Source organism: Alligator sinensis, unplaced genomic scaffold (assembly GCF_000455745.1).
Source record: "Alligator sinensis unplaced genomic scaffold, ASM45574v1 scaffold1008_1, whole genome shotgun sequence".
In the NCBI taxonomy this organism is placed as follows: domain Eukaryota; kingdom Metazoa; phylum Chordata; order Crocodylia; family Alligatoridae; genus Alligator; species Alligator sinensis.
Genome location: NW_005842013.1, coordinates 469,408 through 487,055, shown reverse-complemented (window position 1 = coordinate 487,055; position 17,648 = coordinate 469,408). Strand labels below are relative to the sequence as shown.

At 51.7% G+C, this 17,648-nt stretch overlaps 1 protein-coding gene across 1 annotated transcript in view; it reads left to right on the top strand.

The window, feature by feature from the left end:
• Positions 1–17,648, top strand: part of CAPN5 (calpain 5) — a 92,730-nt gene that overhangs the window by 31,125 nt on the left and 43,957 nt on the right. The window contains exon 3 of the mRNA XM_025202059.1: positions 3–69. Coding sequence (XP_025057844.1) covers positions 3–69 — 67 coding nt within the window. The remainder of the gene's footprint in view (positions 1–2; positions 70–17,648) is intronic.

Here is a 17,648-nt window from a genome sequence, read left to right as displayed (position 1 = left end):
TCCCCAGCCCCCCAGGACTCCCTCTTCTACAAGTCTCGCATCCAGGGCATCCAGTGGAAGCGCCCGAACGTAAGTGGGGCTTTAGGTTGGGGCTCGGGGCTGTGCCGTAGCGGTCGTGCTTCCCAGTTTCTGAGTGTTGGCATGTGCGGAGGGGGACAAGTGGATCAGGTGGCACGTTTCTTAGCAGTGCTCCTGGCCCACCCACTCCCATGCATGTGCGCCTAATATGCCAGCAGGTCACTCTTGTCCCCAACAGATGTTCTCAAGACCGCTCTTTCCGGTCTGCTAACAAGCAGTCACTCGGGTGATCCTGGGGGGACCTCACTTTTGCAGACTCGCCAGGGTTTGGAGCCGATGGAGCAGGACACACTGCTGCCACAGTGTGACCAGGACCCAGGTCACGCCTCACATTCAGGGCCTTGAGAGAGGGGTGGCGAGATGGATTGAGAACTGCCAGAGCTGCCCAAGTGAATGGGAAGCCGAGCTGTAGCTTCAGGGACCCACCTCACGCTCCTCACGGAGACTTGAGCCTGGGTGGGGAATCTCAGCTCTACATGGCACTTGCCAGGGGGTGGAAGGGCTTATGGAGGGCTGTGGTGTGGGGGTGGCAGTCCCTGGGGGCTGCGGGCAAGGGGCTTCTGCTCTTTTGCACTCCTGTATCCCTTTTTTTGTAATGCAGCAAATAGGGAGTGACCTATCTCCATACGCACGCACACTCTCCCCCCTCCCCCTGGTTGCTGGGGCTGGCTGATCAGGCGCACAGCACGGGGAGGCTGCGTGACAACAGAGCCCTATGGCAGGGCACTCTGAGCAGCCTTCTCCCCCCTCGCCCCCGCAAGCCTGTCTCCACAAAGCCAGCTGGCCTCTGAAGAGCAATCCTGGGGCCTCTGGAGGCAGGCGGTGGGGAGGGGAACCCCGGGGGAATAATTAGGCTTTGTGTAAAGCCTGTGGAAGAGCTGAATTCAGTCAGCTCTTCCTTTCACACCCCGGCCACCCCGGTTTCAGTGCACAAAGAGGCTCTTTGGGCTGGGACCGGGCTCTGAAGACAGCCTGGTATTGATTTTTTTGTGTTTGCTTTGCTGGAACGGAGTGAGCCTTCTTGCCTGATATGTGGAAAACCCTGTTAAACCTGTATGGAAAGGAAACAAAGGAGAGGGCTGGGCAGTAGAAACTGGCCTTTGCAGAGCTTGCGACAGGCTTCTTAAGGTGCCGGCAATGGGGTCTCCATGTCTGCAAGCATCGGTCCCCTACGACATGCAGACACCGCGCCTAACTTCGGTTGCTTTGATCTTATATCCAGGTTGTAGCCATATTGGTCTAGAAGCAAAAAAAAAATCAGAACTTGTGGTAGAGGTGATATCTTTTATGAGACCAACTAGATTTTTGCAATGTTTTTTTGCAAAAATCTAGTTGGTGTCATAAAAGATATCACCTTTAGCACGAGTCCTGATTGCTGTTGCTTTGATCTAGCACTTTAAAATGTAGCTGTCTTTCCTTATTCTGTTTTGCTACTTCTAGGGGCTGTGCACAGCGTTATTTCTCTTGAATTCTGTGATGGCTGGCGAAAGGCTTGATTAGGGACCTAGTCCCATTGCTGTAAGTCGTGAACACTCATACAGAGGCAGTTCCAATCACAGCGTAGTTGGTCTGAATGTATAAGAGGAGGCAGCCAAAGCAAGTGGGGCGTGCACTCATTTCTGCTCGCCCAGCAGGCTTTGGGGACCACAACATCCTTTGTCTTCATGGCTAGATGAGAAGGAGGGTCCCAAAATTAGGGCTGTATGGGATGCCGAGTCACTGAGCTCAGGAGTCTGTCGTGTTGTGTAGCTATCGCTGGGTGGGAAGGTTGCCCAGCCTTTAGCTTTTATTGGAGCTGAACTGTGCTTAGTACAACACAGCCCCAAGCTAAAATCTATTCCTCACTCTTTTAACCACCGGTTATGAAGAAGAAAAAAAGGTCCTTATTGAAGGGTGTTAGAAGAGACGCTGAAGACTTTTAAAAGATAAAGCCACTTGCAATATTTTGTCCCGTTTGGGCTGATTTATTAAATCCAACCCCCCCCCCCCCCCACCCCCTCCAAGGGGGCTACAACCTCTGACAAGGGGCTAATGCCACCCAGAGCTGGGCCCAGTTTGGAGATGCCTGCCACTGAGCATTGATCTTTGCATTAGGTGGAAGTGTGAGCTGCAGAAATCGGAGCAGTGCCTCCAATCCACAGTTACCCTGTGCGTGCATATGCCAGTATCCCTTCCCGGCCGCAGGGGTGCATTTGCCAGCATCCCTTCCTGCTCGTCCATTTGCCAGCATCCCTTCCCGCAGGGCAGAGACTCCTGACCTGAGCTGTGACCGTTCTCACTCTTAGACTTTCTCTGGCTGAGCCAGCAATGCTGAGTGGTTTCTGTAGCATGTTGGAATTGGCCACTCCCAGGCTTCGGACAATGGGTCCCTTCATGTTTTGAGTGGTCAGCTCAGGCTAGAAACAACGCAGGAGGGAATTTGGGACTGTGTTTCCTCCTTGCTGCTGCTTTGATCCAGAAGGCTTTTTTTGTGCTTGGAAACACGGATTTACAACCTTCTTTTCCTTTTAAGTTTCCAGACCCCACTCCGAGCAGTTTCATAAAGCCGCGGCAGGTTCCCTTTCAGGCAGCCACCTCCGAATTTATTACAGAGGCAAAGTGCTTTGTGCTCACTCATTGAAAAATGAGCCTTAATTACTGGTGCTGGGTCTGGCTGGGTTTCTACCAGCTCTCGGTGGGAAGGGTCACAGATTTTCACAAGGGGGAGTGCGCATGTGTGAAAGCTGTAGGATGCGAGGCCTGGGGCTGCTCTTTATGAGGGCTGTAAGGGGTAGATTTGCCACTTCCTTCAGTGGGAGCTGGACTGGGGCCTTCCCATCTAGATAAACCTGAATTTGGGACTAGTCTTTCCTGTGGCTCCTTTGTGGCATCGTTGTACCCTCATGCTCTGGAATCACTTTCCACCTGTTGTGCCCAGGTATCACTGACTTGATGGAGGGGAGGCAAGACTTGGCCATTAGTCCACTACGCCGTAAGGGGCTTGCAAGTGTCCGTGTGAACCGAATCCTTAGCTGGGGATCAGAGGTATAGCTCCATTCCAGGCAAAAGCAGAATGGGGCCAGGCCCACTGGTGGGCTACACTGAAGTGGGGAGAGGGAAAGTGGGTATAGACGGCCTGTTCAGTGGGTGCAGATCTGATGGGAAGAAAGAAGCTGAGTGGTTTCTGATCCCTGTATTGCAAAACCTTCACTCCCGTTGACTTGGTTGAAACCCTAGAAGCACTAAGGGTAATAAATCATTGTTGTGACCCCCCTGGCGGTGGTCAGTGTGTGTGTGTGTGTGTGTGTGTGTGTGTGAATGAAATGGGATCAGAACTTGTGGCAGGAGTGATATCTTTTATTAGACCAAAAAAAATTATTATTAGATATTTGCAAAAAAAAAAATGCTTATTTGCAAGCTTTCGGGTGCACTCACGCTTCTTCAGCCATAGGAGAATGGAAAGATTGTAAAATTTCTCCTAGGTGGAAATGGAAATTCATATTTCACAGGAGAGCTGAAGGTGTTGTAAGATATCCTGGGTCTTGGCCTGAAGGAAATGGGCCACGCACAGCATATTAAAAGCTGTCTTTACAGATGCAGACACTGTGGCCAGGGTATGCAGACATCTCCCTCTCCTTTTAGGGTTTGCTGGTCTTCTCAGCTTGCACATTCCTTGGGCAGGATGCTTGGAGGAAAGCTGCCCCAGCAAAGTCAATGGCAGCTTTGCCAGTCATTTCACTGGAGCCAGGATTTCATTCTGTGTTGGGGTTTTTTTGTTTTTTTGGGGGAGTTTGTGGGGAGGGAGGTTTGGCATTGCACCTTGTGCAAAGAGGTCCTTCGCCAGGACTAGGATATGGGCCGTGCCATCCTAGGGAAGTCCAGTGTCCTTAGCGCCAAGTGCTCCATGGAGCTGGCAGGATGTAGGGACTGGAGAGCTGCTGTCACCCTCTCCCGTGGAGGTCTCTGATTGCAGATTTGCAGAGGTAGCTTTTGGAGATGGGTCTTTTGTTGCGGAGCCAGCTGCCGCCTCTTGTAGCTGTAGTCAGACTGTCCAGTCAGCGCTCACTGAATCTGCAGGGAGTTTTAAGGGTCCCCTCTTGGTCCCCCCCGAGTCAGACATCTTCCTTCCTATTTAAGCTTTTCTGACAGTGAGGTATGCGGTTTCCTTCCCACCTTCTGCTCCTGATTTCCAATGCCCAGGCTGCTCTGCTGCTATCCGGGGAATAGCCCAACCACTCCCCCTCCTGACAGGCCTTTGCTAAAAGGGGTCGCCTTTTGCCTTTGCTCTTAGCTACTGATTTATGTGCATCCTTTATTCAGAGCACTGAGGAGGGAACCAGCACGGGTCAGGTCCATGTCACTGAGGGCAGGTCCTTTCCGCTTGTCATCTGCACTGCAGTGAAAACTGCCGCAGAGCAGTGCAAGGGTCTGAGTCACTTCTCCTTGAAGCTCAGCTGAAGGATTGTCCGTGCCCCTGCTTGGCACCACATTGGGGGGCCTGCGCTCAGAGCCACGGTGGGGCTAGGGCATTATCGCCGTGCTGCTTCAACTGATACATCTTTGGCTGTCTCACCGCGTCAGGGGGCTGCCGTACCCGAATGCATCTCTTCTTTTCATCCATAGCATTGGCGACGCATGGGGGTGCACGCGAGTGCACATGCACCCCCTGAGATCGGGAGGCACCCGTCACCCATGACCCATAGAATCCATCCTTCTTTTTGGATGAAAGCTGAGCTGCTGATCCCATCACCTGACTCCAGGAGCAGGCACTTAGGACCTAAGCCACTAGGATCTAAGGCACTTAGGACCTAAGCAGGCACTAAGGACCCAAGCCACATGCTTCACCTGGCCCAAGTTCCTGGCAAGACCTCTTGCACCTTCATGAAAGTAGCAGAGAGAAAGCATAAGCATCTGTTCAAGCTAAAAAAAGGGAAACCTTTTATCAGTAGAGGCAATGACAGCTTTCAGAAGATCTGACTCCAACCGGCGGGGAGCATCCTGCATTATTAAGCACTGTCGCACTTGTTATGGCAGCTACCCCTGCCTGGTATGCTTAATCCATAGTCTTCCATGCTTCCCCCGCACCCCGCAAGCCGGTGAGCAAGCTTTCAATCTTTGGAAGGCCTGCTGTGTCTAGTTAGATGAAATCCCAGGTAGAGGAAGCCATGCAAGCAGCGGGGAGTTTCAGCCTGATTAGAGTTGATTTTGAGGGCAAAGCTGCTTCCTGGGGATGGGGACTGGTGTTGGGCTGTGATCCCTGCAATGTGTGCATGCACAGTTTCATAGTTGTTAAGGGCTGGAAGGGACCTTACAGATCATCCCAACCCCCATCATTTCATAGTTGTTAGGGGCTGGAAGGGATCCAATGGGTTCTGTACGGCTTCCACCTCACTGACTTCTCCTCTAGTTGAGCCAACTTGTGAGGCCCCAGACATCTGCTGCCTCTCAGCAGGGCAGTGACTGGTGTCAGCATGGGATGCTGGTGTCAGGAGAAGGGACAACTGTATTAACAGAGACTGGCTGCAGAGCTGTATCTGGCAGCTAGACAGTCTTGCACGGATGTAGAAGCAAAACACCGCGGCTTTATAGAGCTGGCCACGCACGTGGCTGCTTTCCCAGCCAGCTTGTCCTTGCAAATGTTCCCTGCTGTCCCTGTTGTGCTCTGACTTTGTACAGTTTGTTTATAGACCTCCCTTCTTCCCATAAGCAAAAAGATAAGGCCAGGCCTTGCAGCTGCGTGCATCGGACCATGCCTAGGTGCCACGGTCTGCTGAGGACGAGCTGCAGCGAAGCCCTAAAGCGCCTTTAATTTCAGTGGTAAAATTGTCTCTAAAATAAAGGTTTCTTTGGGTAAATCCAGTATCTTTTATTAGATTAACTCAAATAGTTGGAAAAAAATCTTCTTTGCAAATACTCTTCATCAGGCTGAGAAAGGGTCTGCAGTTAGTCTGTGCTCTTTTTCCATCCAGGAAGAGCACAGACCAACTGCAGGCACTTCCTCAACCTAACGAAGGGTGTTTGTACCCGAAAGCTTGCAAAGATTTTTTCCAACTATTTTAGTTGGTCCAATAAAAGATATATTTACCCAAAGAACCGTGCCTGCCTGTATGTTAGAGAAAGTGTCTGCTCTTCCTGGATGGAAAAAGAGCACAGACCAACTGCAGACCCTTTCTCAGCCTGATGAAGGGTATTTGCAAAGAAGACTTTTTTCCAATTATTTGAGGTAGTCTAATAAAAGATACCAGATTTACCCGAAGAACCTTGTCTGCCTATGTCCTTAGAGCAACACAGCTACAACCTGTATCTCTAAAATATGGTACTCTCCAAAGTGACTGTTGCCCTTGGGCCAACCCTGCAGAGATGCAGGCTCAGTGTAGCCCATGAGGGTACCAGGTATGTACCATTAGGGATATTCTGGGGCATTTGCCTAATTGAGTGTTGATATTCTGCCCTGCTTAAGGCACACAGCATGTATGAGCTCGGTGCCATACTGCATCAGGTCCTGAGCTAAGGGGGAGCCTTTCCAGACCCATGTGGTCCAGCTTACTGCTTGCATGCCCGGGTGTATCTCGGGACGAGCTTCACTGAACTCAATAGACTTCCACTGCTGTGTGGCTGACATGCAATCAGGTCTGGGCCTCCTAAGCTTTGCTTCTTCCCCGCTTGTGTGGGTGGCTTGGATTCAGGACTCCAGGAGTGTCCTGCTGGGTCTCCAAGCCCTTGAGCGCTGTTTAGACTTGGAGACTTCCAGTGGAAACCATCAAACCAGCTGACAACCACGGTCACAACCCGGGGGGCCGGTCCCGCAATGACTCCTGCCCTCATTAATAATCCCTCCAGGCCAGACTGCTGCTGCGTACATCTTCCATCCACATCTGGAATCACAGTTTTCTGGATCGGCTTAGCCCTTGTTCTTCCAGGATGGCGGCCTCTCTTCTTCTTGGCCCAGAGCTCGGCTGTGGTTGCCAGGACTTTGCAGAGGGAACACCTGTTAAATCCTGTAATTGCTCTTGGCTTGCTTGGCTATTTTTGCCTTTGTATTTATCTGTGAGATGATGCAGCAATGCCAGTAAACTGATTCCTGGGGAAAGCTAAGGCAGGAGGAGGAGTTCACGTCCTCCTCACTGGGGAGATGGGGAAGTGTTTCCCCTTTCACTGTAAACACTTAAAAATATGATTAGCTGAACAAAAACTGCTGCTTATTGTGCTCATTGCTAAGTCAACGGGGATTAGAGCTGCCTGGAGCAGCATCGGTGGCTCTTAAAACTTCCTGGAGTTGTCAGCTGGCTATTCTGGTATGAGGCAGCTCAGGGCAGTGGCTCCAGATGTTGAACTGGAGACATGGCTCTGCCACATCCCTTCTCTGTGACCTTGGATAAGCCACTTAACCTACTCTTTGCTTCTTTCCCAGCCTGTGCTCATGTTGACTCCTTAGGCTGCAAACTCATTAGAGCCTCTTTGGTCTTGTATTGCAATTAGCACAGTATCTCGACCAAGACCTCTAAGCGATTACTGCTAGTACAAAAAAAGGAGTCCTACATGCAGAGGATGATACGGATTTACAGATGGCAGGGCTTAGGCTCACAGCATCTCTGGCCTAAATGACTGGATGCTCAGTCAGCCTTTCATGGCAGTATGGTCCATTGTGCCTGCCCACTGAAAATAAAGCCAGTTTTGCATGGCCCAGGTAGGCCTGGCTGAATGCAAAGCTGACACCCACCCACGAGAGGAAACATCCTTTTCTTTTCTTTCTTCTAGCCACAATGGGCCAAATTCAGTCCTCAGGTGCAGGTGAAATTTCCCTGCTCTCCATGGGAGTTGTGCTTGGTTAGGTCAGCCCAGGGCTCTAGCAGGGCAAGGTCATAAGGATGAGACCTGATGGGGACTGGTATGTCCGTTGCCTGTTTTCCTAAGCTAACACCTGACTCGGTGTATTTGGGTCTTTGAGCGTGTTTTGAGGTTGCTTGGCTAAGGGTTTCCTGGGATGCAACCACCCTAAAGAACCAGCTGTTTGGAGAATCCCCTCTTTCATGCAGGGGTGGGGGTGGAGGGCGTGCCTTTATTGGAGTAGGGGTTTGTGCACACCTGGGTTCAGACTGTGGTTCTGATCCTCATCCTACTGGGCTTGATCACTCGGGGGTGCCCAGCACCTGCTAGCCATGAGAGGAGAGATGGTGCAAGTGGGTGAAGGGTAAAGCTGGGAGCTCTGGGTGGGCTTGTGCCAAACTGCTGGACCTCCAAACAAAGCCTGGGTGAGCAACACGTGAGTGCCCTGCCATCACAAGTGGGTTTCTAAGCAGCTTTCCAGCACAGTGATTTTGGGGGGAGGTATTCAAGGTGACATGCTGGGGTGCTTGCACCCATGCACTGCGAGTTCAAGCCCTCCCTCGGGCAGGTGTTGGAGGGAGTCTGCTCCCTGCCTTCTCTGTGCCGAGCTTTATGGAAACTTAGTGCAGAGAGCAGCATTTTGGGGCTGAGTGGCGTTTTTCAGGTGCTCTGAAATTCACTGGGAGGCTCTGAACTGACTTGGAGCTGTCGGGAGGCAGCAGCGATTGAACAGGGAGAAGGCAAGTGCTGTGTCACATCATCCTGGTGGAAGAGGTGGGGTGGGGGGAAGAGGTCCCGGAGCATGGGGGGGCCAGGGCATGGGGTAGGATGGATGGGTTAAAGCGGTGCATGTGGGGAGGAGGGAAGAAGGAATATGGGGTCAGATAGGAGCGCACCTGGGAGGTGAAGAACAGGACACCGTTGGGAAGGAGGGAGCAGAGCTGAGTGGCTGAGGATGATGGGAGGGCTTCACCTCTGCCCCATCATGCCCATCCATGCTGCCTTCCCCTCCCCACAGACTCTATGCTAGTGCCTGCCCCGGCCTTCACTTTGTAGGGTCCCATGTGGAGCTCACCCCCAATGTGGGGAGGGATGCCCTGGGCTAAGTTGGACCGGCAGAGAGGTTTTGGTGGGGTTGGCCGGCAGCTGGGGCTCCTTGCGACTGCGGTGATGGTAGCCAAGGAGCCAGGAGGAGCGAGCTGGCCTGAGGTTCATGGGGGCTGATGGTAATTTAAAAAAGAAATAAGAAATTTAAATGTCCCCAAGTGGACACCTAGTTACATTGCCAAGTGATGCCTTGGGCTGTCCCCAAATGTGGAGAGCCACAGGCCTCGAAACCCATGTAATATCGAGGCACACGCCATCCTCACAAGTTACCCTTAACTCTGCCCTCTCTCACCACTATCCCTCAGCAATAACCCCTACTGACACGGGTGGGTGCAGCTACTTATATCAGGATTTACTACATTTCTGTCCTGGCCTCTGAGTGCTCTGTAGCACCTGTAAGAGCAAAGGGCAAGAGGACTATAGGCAAAGTGTCTTTCCAAAGACAAAAGTTGCCTTTCAGCCAGGCACAGCAGTTAGGAACTCCCTAGCTTGGCCTCTGCTATGATCCCCTTCATACTGCTCATCCAAGTTTTGTATTTCCACAAATACAGTTAAGCACACACCTTTGTGCTAGTGTAAGTGCTTCCACACCGGGGTTTGGGTCAGTCTAAACTGTATAGCTACAGGGTCACCAGCCTAGGAGTAGACCGGTCTTGATTTTCCTCCATGCAAACAGGCAAGCATTGTGAAGAGTCTGGGCTCCCAGGCCTGGGCCAAAAGTGAGACAGATAAGTAAAAAGAGTCCCTGGAAACAGAACGAAAGCATGAGGAGACACAAAAGGCAGCAGTGCACTTGCTGCTGAGTGGGTGGCCTGTGTCCTTCAGAGATCTGCATTTGTTTCCATTGCCCAGAGGACCCCCCCAGGCTTGCTTCGGCGGTGGGAGGCGATAATGTCTGGTTTCAGAGACGCGGCTGGCAGCTGTTTGGATACAGCGTGATCCTTGTAATAATCAGGGGAGAAAGCATTTTCCACCAGTCTCTGGTTTCACTTGACTCAGTGATGTCAGCCTGGCTGGAGCGAAAGGGGAGAATACGTGCAGGCTCGCCCCCTTGACCAAACACTTTCTCTACCGTCTGTGTTTCTTGGGCTGACAGAGGCCCGAGGTAGGACTGTACCTGCCAGCACTTGCAAGGTTAACTTGCCTCAGTGCAGCTACTTGTATAAGGATTTACTACATTTCATAGATTTCATAGACATTAGGGCTGGAAGGGACCTTGCAAGATCATCGGATCCAGCCGCCTGCCCAAGGGGCAAGAAGTCAGCTGGGGTCAAAGGATCCCAGCGAGGTAGATGTCCAAATGTTTCTTAAAGGAGTTCAGAGTAGGTGCTTGCACCACCTCCGGCGGCAGGCTATTCCAGGCCTTGGGGCTCAGACAGTAAAGAAGTTTTTCCTTATGTCCAGCCTGAAATGGTCTTGGAGAAGTTTGTGACCATTCGACCTCGTCATCCCTTGGGGCGCTCTGGTGAACAGGCGTTCCCCCAGATCCCGATGCGCACCCCTGATGTACTTATAGGCTGCCACCAAGTCCCCCCTAGCCTGCACTTCTCCAGGCTGAAGGGTCCCATGGCTCTCAGCCTCTCATCATAAGCCTGTTCTCCTGCCCTCTGATCATGCACGTGGCTCTCCTCTGCACCCTCTCAAGCTTCCCCACATCCTTCTTGAATTGTAAAGCCCAGAATCAGATGCAGTACCCCAGCTGCAGCCTCACCAAGGCCGAGTACAATGGGAGAATGACATCCTGGGACTTGTTTGAGAAGCCTCGGTGGATACAGATCAGAGTTTTGTTTGCTTTGCCAGCTGCAGTATGGCATTGGTGGCTCATGTTCATCTTGTGGTCAGTCATGACCCCCAAGTCTCTTTTGGTCGTGGTGCTAGTGAGTGTAGCACTGCCAAGCCTATAATCATGATGCAGGATTTTGTTTCCCCAAGGTGGAGCGCTTTGCATTTCTCTGTATTGAATGCCACTAGGTTTTCATCCGCCCACCTTACAAGCCTACCGAGGTCGGCCTGGCTCACCAGCTTATCCTTAAGTGTGGATGCTCTTTCTCAAAGTTTGGTGCTGTCTGCAAACTTGGCCAGGCCGTTTTTGACACCAGTGTCCAGATAGTTTATAAAGATGTTAAAGAGTACAGGTCTGAGAACAAAGCCTTGTGGGACACGACTGGTCACCGAGTGCTGTGTTGATTCAGCTCCGTCAACTACCACCCTCTGGGGCCGACCTCGGAGCCAGTTCCCCGGCCCTCGAGCTGTGGGGTAGCCAAGGTCGCAGCTGGCCACTTTTTCCATGAGGACATCATGGGACACCAGGTCAAAGGCTTTTTTTAAAGTGCAGATATATAATATCAGCCTCTTCCCTTTTGTCCAGACGATGTGTCTCCTGGCCATAGAAGGAAATGAGATTGGTCAGGCAAGACCTGCCCCCAACATGGTCTCTTAGTGCACTGGAGAGAGAACCTGGAGGAGAAGTGCAGCTGCCCCGCCAAGGGGACGAGCCTTGGGAGCTGATGGGAGCAGGACTCCCTTTTTGGTCATTGCATCTTACAATGGGTTCATTGTCCCAGAGCAGCTGAGGTGTGGTGTGGTCAGGAGTTCGATCCCTGCCCTCTCCGCCCTTCCTCTGCTTCCACTCTCCCTGATCGCGAATTTGTTGCGGCTGGACCAGAGCCTTCTGCTTGGTCGAACCTATGGACTGGAGCAGGCTTTTCCACCTTGGCTCAGGTCTCAGCCAGTACATACCTTGCCATCCTCACGGCATTTCACTCCCTTTATTCTTGCTCTCGTACTATTTAGCTTGCCGGTGATGCACAAACACTGCTGGTTCTCCCTGATTTTGTTTTATTCTAGTTTTCTTTTGCTGTGAGTGGCAGGTTCTTCTCCCGTGCTGTCCAGTTCCCTGCTTCCCCTTGGCATCAGGGCCCAGGAGGTACTCCAGGAGCAGAGCTTATCCTTGCGGCATTTGTCCTCCCCTCCTGATGGCACTTGATTCCTGTTATTAAGCCCTTGTGTGCATAGCTCTGTTCACTTCGGCGTGTTGATGTGAGTGAGGGTGACACAATCAGACCGGCAGGGTCCCGAGAGTCAGCGAACTAATTCACTCAGACCCGGACCTGGTATCTGCCTGTCTGCAAGCATCCGCCTTAAAGATCAGATCTCGATACCCACAAGAGAAGAGGAAGCGGATAAAGGATGGAGGCCAATCAAGGGTAAAGCGAGAGAGCCAAAGCCATGCTGCTGTCCGCAGAGAGGACTGCACCGCTGGCCTGTCCTGCTCTCGCCATTCCTGCCAGTAGGTTGTTGTAGCAATCTGTCACCTCCCAGGACTTTGCAATGGTCTCTGCCACATGCCACGGTCACCCAGCACCTCGGGTCCCCACCTGGAGCATTAAGCATCTCCCTGCTCCTGCAGCCCACCCCTAGCACTCTCCTGTAGCGCCGTCCTGTATCCCAACACGCTGCCCTCTCTCGGAGAGACTGTAATTAAGAAGTCGTGTTCCCTCCTGCCCTCGGCTAGGCGATTTATGAGCTGCTTGGCTGTTCATTTATGTGTGGCGTGCAGTAAAGCATCAGGCTGATTACGCAGCCAAACTCACTTGTTTCTCAACAGCAAAGGAGCTGGTGGCCGTTTTTAATTTGTTTCCTTAATTCACCTTGTTTTCAAGCCAGCCGTGGCCAGTGATATTCAAGGAGGAAAGAGGACACTCTTGGTTTTTATTGAAAGAGCTCTCTGCTCTCTACAGCTGTCCCATAACCTTGTGTGTACCCAGGTGAGCTCCAAGGACCAGCCTAGGCTCCTGGCTCCATGGTGCTAGGTGCTGTACAGACTTTACAATACAGTCTTTTGGCCCTGATGTGCACAAGACAGAGAGAAAAAAAACGAGTAAAGGATCCTATTTATCTTACAGGCACAGGCAGGACAGCATTTCATTGTAGCTTTTAGGCAAAGAGCCACTGCAGCCTAATGGTATTGTGCTGAGGTTTGTGATGCGGAAACAACACTTTATTATTTACAGGAACTTATATAAATTGCTATTTATGGGAAAGAAGTAACAGTCTTGCTGCAGCCCTTGCAAAGGTCCGGGCCTAGCGTTGTTGCTTGTCTTGCCATGCTTGCTGGCTTACCCAGACTGTCTCCTAGGATGTCACACCTCTCGGGCACTGTTTCCAGGAGGACTTACTCCATGTCACGGTCACCCAGGACTCTGGAAAAAGGTGTTCCTTTTTTTTCTCCCTGATCCTGCCTTCCAAAAATGAGGGGTATGTTTTATTTTGAGGGTGTGAGCTATGCAAGAAAATACGGTAACCACGAGGGCTTCATCTTCAGAGATGCCACGAGCCTTCAGGTCCAAGCGGAGCTGCTGTTTTACCCCTTACAGAAGTGACTGTAGCTTGTGGGAGGCAGGGCGGTCTGCATAGCAGTCCCCAGTCTTTTCAGGCGCCGGTTCAGCAAGTATTGAAGCAGGTGCCTAGCTGAAAACTCAGGCGCGCTCCCTGGAGATATGCGGGAGCACTGAAGCATCTCGAGGCAAGCACGTGCTGATAGACCTTGACTCAAGACTTCCTTTCCCGAGTCTGATGGAGAGTGGAGACTCCTTTCCTGCGTGGCTCAAAATGCCCCAATCCGAACTCCCGCGGGACGCCCTGGCGCAGCCTAGTCTGAGGTCAGCATCGGTGCTCTGTGAGTACGCAGATAAAGGCAATGCCGTGCCCGCTGCTGCATGGAGTTGCGTCTCCTCCAGGTCACGCACGCTCCTGGGCGAGTCTGAATGCCAGTTAATTTGCTCCTGATCTCCGGTCCCTTCGTTTTCAGCCATGCATGAAAACAGTCGCTTTAGTCCTCTGCCCGGTGTCTTGTGGGCTGCTGATAAAGGTGCGTCCCCGCTCCGCCTGGATGCTTTATTTAATCTTGACCGTACCTCTGCCAGGCAATTAAAGAAGGCAAAGATAAGCTGATCAGCAAGGCAGCTGCTGCCTTTCAGCCCTGCTTATGACCTTAACGTTGGGAGCCAGCCCTTCTTGTCTTCAGGGATTATAATTTTGTACTTTTAGGGCTTTTTGGGGTGGACTTTTGTAGTGATGTCTAACTAGCTCTGGGCACGGTGGCGTCTCTGGAGTCAGTGGGATTCGAGGGTGACAGTGGGGCCAGCTCTGATCCTGCTACTGCAGTGGCTTTGCTGGCGGACCTGACCCTTGACTTCGCAGGGCCGTGTGTGCAGGCTTTGCAAGGGCTGGCTCTGTGGGTCGCCTCGTGCGTCATCGCTGGAGAGGAAGCAAAACAATGTCATGCAGCAAAACCAACCCTTGACCTCAGGAGCCATGAGCGGGAGTGACAGAGAGAAAGCAATGGGAGGAAGTCTTTGCTGTGTGGCAACCCCTCCAACAGCGCTCGGCAGGAAGCATGAGAAATCTCACAGCCTCGGCGATTTTAAGCTCAGGAGGCACCGCTGCCATCCTCTCCTCTGACCTGCTGTGCAACACAGTCCCTACGACTTCCCCTGTCCAGGAAACCAGTCGGGGCTTAAAAATATCCAGCAAAGGAGAATGCCCTGGCTGCCCTGGGTTGGTTGCTCCGATGGTTAATCCCTGTTTAAAATTTGCAGCCTATTCTGAGCCTGGACCTATCTGACTTGCCTTTCCAACCATTGGGTATCACATTATTTTTGCTATTAGTATTGGATCCTATCTGTTTCTCTGACTGAAGAGATCTCCATCAAAATCCTGTTCCCCGCAGAGGTACTGGTAGATCGTGATCCACTCGCCCCTTAGTCTCCCCTTTGATAAGCGATGTGGCGTTCCAGGTTCTTCCTCAAACTGTCCCCAATCTTTCGGCATATTCTTGAATTGTGGACACCAGAACTGGACGCAGCGTTTCAGTGGCGCCAGGGCCAAGACCACGGGTAGTACAGCCTTTTGGCTCCTATATACCCCTGTCTACACGTGCGAAAGGGAGCGGACAGCACAGCAGCAGGTATGGTAGGAATCATGAGGCAGAACAAGAGATCAGGCATGAAGCAGAAAGCAGAGCAGCAGATCGGGCATAGGAAGGGGATAAGAGTGGCACTCAGGGAGGGTGCAGGGGTAATTGGTGGCATTGGCCCCCAGTGCTCCAAGTTGGTCAAGTGTCCTCTTTGCTCCAAGTTGGCCAGTGCAAGAGGTCCCTTTGCAATGGTTGCACTGGCTAAGGGTCAGTGAGGTCCTGCTCCCATCGTGTCCCTACGCTAAAGGGAAGAGAGAGAAAGCTTTAGGGCACAGGAAAACACTTTCAGGCTGGAGCAAAGGAGAGGATGCTTAATAAGGACCGGGGGCCATGCCGGCTTTTGTCAATCCTCTAAATCCAGCATGTGGACTCACTGCAAAGCAGTTAGCTTACAGCAGGGCCTAGTGGTTACGGGGGATTTGAGGCACTGGGGTTTTGCTCGTGACCCGTCAGAAGGGTGTGAGTGAGTCATGATCTCTGAGCCTCAGTTTCTCTTGAACGCGGGTTTAAGGATGCCCTGTCTTGTGAAGCGAGCCGCTGCTGAGGAGTGCAGCAACATAGCGCTAATGCCTCTGCAGCTACATAGATCAAAACCATTTGTCTTTGGGAACGTGGCCAAGAAGTAGATGATCTCTCGGTGCGTGTGCGAGTCTAATCCCCAGCTCAGGAAATCCGAGTCTTTCCATCTCTTACAGCTAACTCTGGGTGAGCCTCCAAGCCTCTTCTCTGCTGGGCAGAGGCCTGAAAAGTGTCCTGGTCGGTAATGGATGGGGTTTACCGACCAGCGGGAGGAAGGGGAGTGCTGAGTTCGGGAGAAGTTCATCCCTTTTTCTTCTCTCGCTCTCCTTGCCTGTCCAGTGCTGGCTCCCAGAGGAGCGCAGTGTGCTCTGTGCAGCATTTCCACTCCTCCGCAGCCCTCTGTGCTTTTATTGCTTTGGCCTGGGTTTCTGCTTGCAAGTCAGATGCCGAGCGCAGAAGACTCTTTATGACTCACCATTCAGGTTGCCGAGCTTGAAAAGTGACTTTTCGGGTCTGTTTGCAAACCCCAGAGTCATTTCTGTAACCAAAGCCAACTCCGCGGGGCTTTCTGCCCAGGTACGTGATGGAGGCTCCAGGAAGTTGATTGGGGATGTGGGCTGGTTCGGTTTTTGAAAGAGCCCTTCAGTAACTAGTCCCGTCTGTTCACTTCACCAGAACACACTCTCCGGTTCCCTTTTGCAGACACAGGTGTATCTGGGCTGAGATTTTCAGTAGTGATTAGCAATTTTGGATGGCTCCCATCTTGAGTCCTGAATTGGAGAGGCCACAGAGCAGTGGGGGCCACCTTTTATGCCAGGCATACCACACATTCGCTCTGGGCCCTCCCCGAGTATCCCTCCCATCCTCATCCCCTGCCTGATCTATTGCTGTTTTTCACCCCCAGCCCTCTGCTTCCTATCTGATCTGCTGCTCTGCTTCCTGCCCAATTTGCTGCTTTGCTTTCTGCTTCTTGCCTTGCCTGTCCCCTCCTGGACCTGCCGTCCTGCCACCCCTGCCATACAGTTCATGGAAAGCAAGTGCTTGGTCCTTTCTGCAACTCTTGCTTAATTCAAGGAAGACAAGTGCTTGGTCCTTTCCGCAATTTGACTTGCCTGTTTTGTCAGGACTGGGAGAAAAGGTCTTTCAAAGAAGCTGTTTGCTGTAATAGGGTGGGTTAGGTTGCTGGGAATTAATCTACACTGGGAAACATTTGGTCCTGCAGTTGGGGGTGTTAGAAGAGGGGAGCCATTACAAAGGGAGCTCCTTAATAAGGAGGTTGGTAAAAGGGACTCCAAGTCATCAATGCCAAGGCTTCTGAATCAGCCCTGAGCTGACAGGCAATCCTAGACGGGTGCATTGCAAAGCTACTATTAGAGGATGCAGAAGAAAGGAGGTAAGGACTCTTAATGAAGTGTGAAATCTTAGCCCTGGCTGTCCCTGGAGCTAATCAGTGTTGTTTAGATAGAAATGCCTATTCTGTAAAAGCCTGGTGCATATTTCTCTGAGCCAAGGCTATAGGGGGAAAGCAAGGCTGTTTTGTTTCATCCTGGCCTTAGGCAGGAGGACAATTTTGAGGTCATCCTGTGCTTGGGCTCAGAGACTGAATTAAGCTGTGGTCTCTGCACCAGCCAGGCTCTGCTTCCTGATCCTCCACACACTTTGGCTAAAAATGGAGGACGGGTTGAATCTGGGGTTGACTGTCCTGGGCTTTGAAAAACAGGCTGGGGCAGTCAGTCCCAGTTTGCATGACAGCTTTCTCAAATTAGTCCTGATTGTCCCTGGCAAAGTATTAACTCAGACACTTCACAGGTCCTTAGTGTGGGACAGTGGTTTTATAGTCTGTCTGTAGGATCCTAGGATGAAAGACTTTGTCCAAGGGGAAAACCAGTCTTCTTTTTTTATCCTTGAGCACGGAAGTCACTGAGATTACACTTGCTTTAAATTGACGCCAACTGAATTATTTGCAGACAAAAGGCAAAATCAGATCCCTCAAGCTCATCATCTATAATTACAGTCTCAGGATCAGGACGGCCAACACAATCCTTCCACCAGCCACCAGAGAGAGACCCTAGCACATACCATACACTTTCCACACAGCTCAGATCAGTTTAGGCACCAGTCGGGATCCCAAAATCAACAGGAGACCGGCATACGGGGTGCT